The 4982-nt window shown below is 58.5% G+C and overlaps 1 protein-coding gene across 1 annotated transcript in view; it reads left to right on the plus strand.

Moving 5' to 3' along the window:
- Ceacam16 (carcinoembryonic antigen-related cell adhesion molecule 16) overlaps positions 1–648 on the plus strand; it is a 19693-nt gene extending 19045 nt beyond the window's left edge. Inside the window, exon 8 of the mRNA XM_005412473.2 lies at positions 536–648. Coding sequence (XP_005412530.2) covers positions 536–546 — 11 coding nt within the window. The 3' untranslated portion in view covers positions 547–648. The remainder of the gene's footprint in view (positions 1–535) is intronic.
- Positions 649–4982: the final 4334 nt, after the last annotated feature.

Consider the following 4982-nt stretch of genomic DNA (forward strand, 5'->3'; position numbering starts at 1 on the left):
ACTGGGGGCTCTCAAAGTCAAGACCCGTGCCCCCTCCATCTAACTGGGCGTTTCCGGAGGCCTGAGAGCCATGCTACTGAGGCAGGTGCACTGGGCGGGAAGCTGCAGGCGCTGGGAGTGACGTCACTTCCTGTGGGGAGCCGCCTCCACTCGGGGTACTCTCAGAGTCCTGCGCCTGAGCCGGGGATGGTCCTGCCACCCTCAGACTGGAAGCTTTCACATCAGGGACACAATCACCACCCCCTCGCCCAGTCTCTCTGGGGTCCCCTGAGCAGTAGCCCCTGGCCCTCGGCCCTGTCCGCGGGGTGGCACCCGCATCCCCCCACCAGGCCGGACGGCTTCTCACCTGTCTCTCTTCTCCAGCTGCCTCCCGCGCGCGAGGACCAGCGCCACGCTCCTGACTTGAACCTGGCACAGGCTGAGCGCGGCGCGCGGGGCGGCGGGGTGGGCGGGGCAGCAGGCGCCGGGACCGGGGGCCACGGCCTGCAGCTCGCTGAGGTCCCGTTTGTGCCCCCCTTGCCCGTCCTCTCCGCAGCCCTGGAGTAGCAGCGAGGCCACGGCTGAGCCCTCGGGAGAGAAGAGCGGTCCTGTCCCCTCCGGCCTCCAGCAAGGGTGCGGCTGGGGTCCTGCCGTCCGTCTCCGTCTCCGCCTAGAGTTAGAGCCCGGGCCCTGCTGTCTCAGCCCGGCCGGCATAAACGTCCTGGTCAATGCACGCGTTGTGGCGTCTCCTTCTAACCGCCCTCCCGCCGGTGCTGCGCACGTGCGCTCAGACTCCGGCCCGCTCTGGGGCACCCGATTCTGTCTGAGGGTCCTGCTCCCCAGGAGACCCAAGGCCACCCTTCCCAGCGGCACCAAGCGGAGCGCTTTGGCCACCCGCTCACGCTCAGGGAGCAGCCCCCTTTCCCAGTAGAGCCCACCTTCTGGTCCCCCGTGTGATCCAAGCCACCCGAAAAGGCCCTGGGAGCAGATGGTGCCCGAAGCAGGAAGAGGAGAGTTGCGGGGAGTGGGGTGTAGACTCCTCGCCCCACTGCTCCTCTCCAGAGGGCCGAGCGCAGCCCCTCCCAGCCGCCTGTCCCAAGGCAGAGGCTCTGTGTCTCGGGTCAGAAGCAGCGTGGACAGAGTCCAGGCTGGTGGAGAAAGGGGCCTTGGGCAGGGGCAGAGAGGCCCCTCTGGGGATGTCCCTGTGGAGCTGGGCAGTAAAGACCTCCAGCACGGGGTTATAAAATCTGAAATTGGTGGCACATGCCTATAATCTCAGCACCCGGGAGGCTGAGGCAGGAGGATCGTTGCGAGTTTGAGGTCAGCCTGGCCTACAAAGTGATCTCAAGGCCAACCTGAACTGCATAGTGAGACCCTGTCTCAAGAAGACAAAAACAAAGCAGCCCAGCGCTGGGGCATACCTCAGTGGTAGCCCACTCACCTAGCATGTATGAGGCTTGGGTGTGATCCCAAGCATGACACACAGCCCAGAAGCAGGTATTTTGGAGATGAAGTGGAGGCCCCTCAGTGTCACTGGGTCCACAGTTCTTTCTACCTCCCTGCTGTTACCCTTAGCTCAGGGCTTCTAGTTTCCCAATCACCTCATGGTCCAAAATGGCTGCTGGAGCTGCAGCTGCTTCATCCATGTCCCAAGCATGAAGTAGAAAAAAAGGGGACAAATCTCCAAGTCACAAATCTCCACAGTCTCTTTATGGACTGTGCCCTTGGAAGGAAGTTTCCCCAAAATCCAGCCCGACGACTCCCACTTACACTAGCCAGCTCTTGGTCACATCATCACCCTGGCTTCAGGGCGGGCCTGGGAAGTGCGGTCTTTTTCTTGGGCTTGTTGCTGCCCCAGATAACACAGGTTCTGGCACAAAGGAGGGCAGAAGGAGGCCGGCAGGAGGGGCACAGGGAGCTGGGGCAGAGGTAGGAGAGAGCAGCAGCTCAGGTTTCTAGGTCAAGAGGATTTTGTGTCCTCAGGGTGCAGAGGCTCAGGTGTCCCAGGACCCGGTGTCTAGTCCCCTGGGCATCTCTGGGCTCCTCACTGTGTCCTCCCAAACATGCCAGCCCCGGCCTTCACAGTTAAGACAGTGGCAAACCACAAAACAGCAGCACCCCTGGCACAGTGGCACACGCCTGTGACCCCAGCACTGGGGAGGCTGAGGCAGGAGGATCGCTGCAAATTTGAGGCCAGCCATAGTGAGTTCAAGGCCAGCCTGAACTGCCTAGTGAGACCTTGTCTCAAAAAAAACAAAAGAAATGCAACAGCTTAGAAGTTCTGCCAAAGCACTTAGCACCATTTTTCATCCTTTTCAAGCACAATCTCAGTGAACGCCTACAAGCAGCCCTGGAGGAGTTATCGCCAGTTCCTCAGCTTTACAGATGAGGAAACTGAGGCACGGCGCGGAAGCCCTGGCTCCAGCTTCCCCTCTCCCCGCGGCCACCAGACAGGGGCGCTGTTCGGGTCTCCCGCCGGCCTGAACCTCCTCCTGCGGAGCTCGGAGAGCCCAGTGCCCCCGGGCAGGGTCAGGCGCCCGCGTCTCCCCCGAGGGCTGGCCTTGGCCTGGGCGCCGGAAAACCCGGACTCCGCGGGGCGCGCCAGGCTGTGCCGAGGCCCGGGTTCCGCGCTTCCTTCCCGCCGCCTGCAGGCCCTGGCCGCCCTGTGTCATCGCCTGTGTGCGGCGCGGTGACCCCGCGGGTGGCTTCCAGGAAACCGGGCACGAGAGAGTCCTTTCCCGTCCGGCTCCTGGCAGCACGACCTGAGCACAGCTGCCGGGACGCCTCAAAGCCTCCCGGGAGGTGAGGCCGCCTTTGCCGGATCTCCCAGCTGCTCCTTAAAAATGCGTGTCTCTAAACCGGCTGGGGTGCCTCAGGCCTGTAACTCCAGCACTCTGGGACGCTGAGGCAGGGGGAGCTCAAATTCGAGCATTTAGTGACTTAGTAAGACCCTGTCTCAAAATAAAAAATAAAAATAATTTTAAAATTAATGGCTGGGGATGTAGCTCAGTGCAAAGGCCCTGGGTTTGATCCCCAGTACTCCCACCCCCAGCCCCTCCCTTGGCCAGGAAGTTGGCTCTTCAGGGAGGGCAGCTGGAGGCTCAATTTTTGACAAGCTTTTTTTTTTTTTGGTTTTTGGTTTTTTTCTGGTACCAGGAATGGAACTCACGATCTCCCGCTTGCCAGGCAGGCGCTGTGCCACTGAGCTAAATCTCCAGCCCCAGAGGCTCAATTTTTAATGACTGGTCTGAGTGATTAAGTGGTTTAAAAAAAAAAAATTGAAAAACAGGGTCTCGCTATGTAGTGCTGGCTGTTCTTGAACTCACTGTGTAGCCCAGGCTGGCCTCCAACTCACAGTGGTCCTCCTGCCTCAGCCTCCCTAGTGCTGGGATTACAAGGGTAATGTGTGCCACCATGCCTGGCTGGCCTGGCTGATTTTTGTGCTTTGGAAGTTAAGGAGCCCAGAGGCAGGAACTGTTTAACAAAAAAGAAAGAAAGAAAGAAAGAAAAGTAAAAGGTACAAAGAACAGGAGACCACTGGCCCAGCTATTCAGCTAGGATTTGGCCCAGAGACGGCAGGACCCAGGAGGCCCAGCCTTCCCACCTCCCCACAGCCCCTCAGCCGATCCTCCCCTGGCCCCAGACGCCCTTGCTCAAGTGGCTGGGGGGGTGACCTTGAAGCCATGCACACAATGGCCAGCCGGAGCCCCGCCAGGGCCAGGAAGGAAGCAGCTCGCTTCCCCTGCAACGGATCGGACACTGATGTGATGGGGGAGGGGCAGGACAGGGGAGAGAGGAAGGTGGGCCCGGCACTCAGGGCCCCTGCACCACACGGGGACCTGAGAGGGTGTCCCTAGGCGGGCACCACCGTCAGAAGCAGGGGCCACCCTGCTCGCTGCTCAGAGAGAAGCTGAGGCTCCAGAAGGAAAGTCTCATGTCTTCTCCCATAGGGATGAAAGTCCAAAGTCCCCCTGAGGCCCAAGTGCCTGCCGGGCTGCACAACTCCCTTCCCCGACTCCTCCCTCCCCCTTCGCAGCACCTGTGTGGGCCTCCTGGCTGCAAAATCAGCGGCAACCACAGGGCCTTTGCACTGGCTACTCCCTCTGCCTACACACTCTAGTCAGACACCAGCATCACTCAAATGTCACCTTCTCAAAGGGCCGCTGAACCCAAAGTTGGCTAGCTTTATTTTTTGCAGTATTTATCACACGCATACATCCAACTTTAACATCTTGAGGGGAGGTAGGACTGGTAATTGAACCCAGGCCCTTTGCACTGAGCTACATCCACAATCCTTTTTCATTTTTTTGAGACAGCTCAGGCTGGGCTTGAACTTTTGATCCTCCTGCCTCAGCTTCCCAAAGTGCTGGGGTTACAGGCATGCACTACCATGCCTGGCTTTACATCCTATATTTTTTTCTCACTTTTTTTGTATGGGTAGGTTGATTGTTTTTGGTTTTGGTTTTAGTTTTGGTTTTGGTTGTTTTGTTGTGTTGTGTTGCGTTGTACTGTGTTTTGAGACAGGATTTCCCTATGCAGTTCAGACAGGCCTTAAACTCAGAGATCCTCCTGCCTCAGCCTCCCAAATGCTGGGATTACAGGCATGTGCCACCATCCCCAGTATTTTTTCTTCACTTATGCTCTGTTTTCTCCAGCAGACTGGGAGCTCCGTGCAGGTGGGAATATGAGCTCTTCTGTTCACTCTGGTACTTCCAACTCTGCTCAGCACACAGAAGGTATGCAGTAAATCCCATGGCGGTGGTGCTGGTGCTGAGCAGATTTGCCCTGTCCGGTAATGAAACTGACTGTAGAGCAGTTGTATCAGTTATCACTGCTGTGTAACAATTTACCTTCAGATTTAGCAGCTTGGTTATGTCCTGGTTTCTGAGCATCAAGAATCTGGATCCGGAGCTGTGGGCGGGGAGCGCCAGCCTTCGGGCTGGCTAGCTTTCTGCCTGCTGGCTCCCGGTGGGTGGGCCCCCAGCGCACGGGGAGCCTGGGGC

This window comes from Chinchilla lanigera, unplaced genomic scaffold (genome assembly GCF_000276665.1).
Source record: "Chinchilla lanigera isolate Chin_1 unplaced genomic scaffold, ChiLan1.0 scaffold00154, whole genome shotgun sequence".
Classification (NCBI taxonomy): domain Eukaryota; kingdom Metazoa; phylum Chordata; class Mammalia; order Rodentia; family Chinchillidae; genus Chinchilla; species Chinchilla lanigera.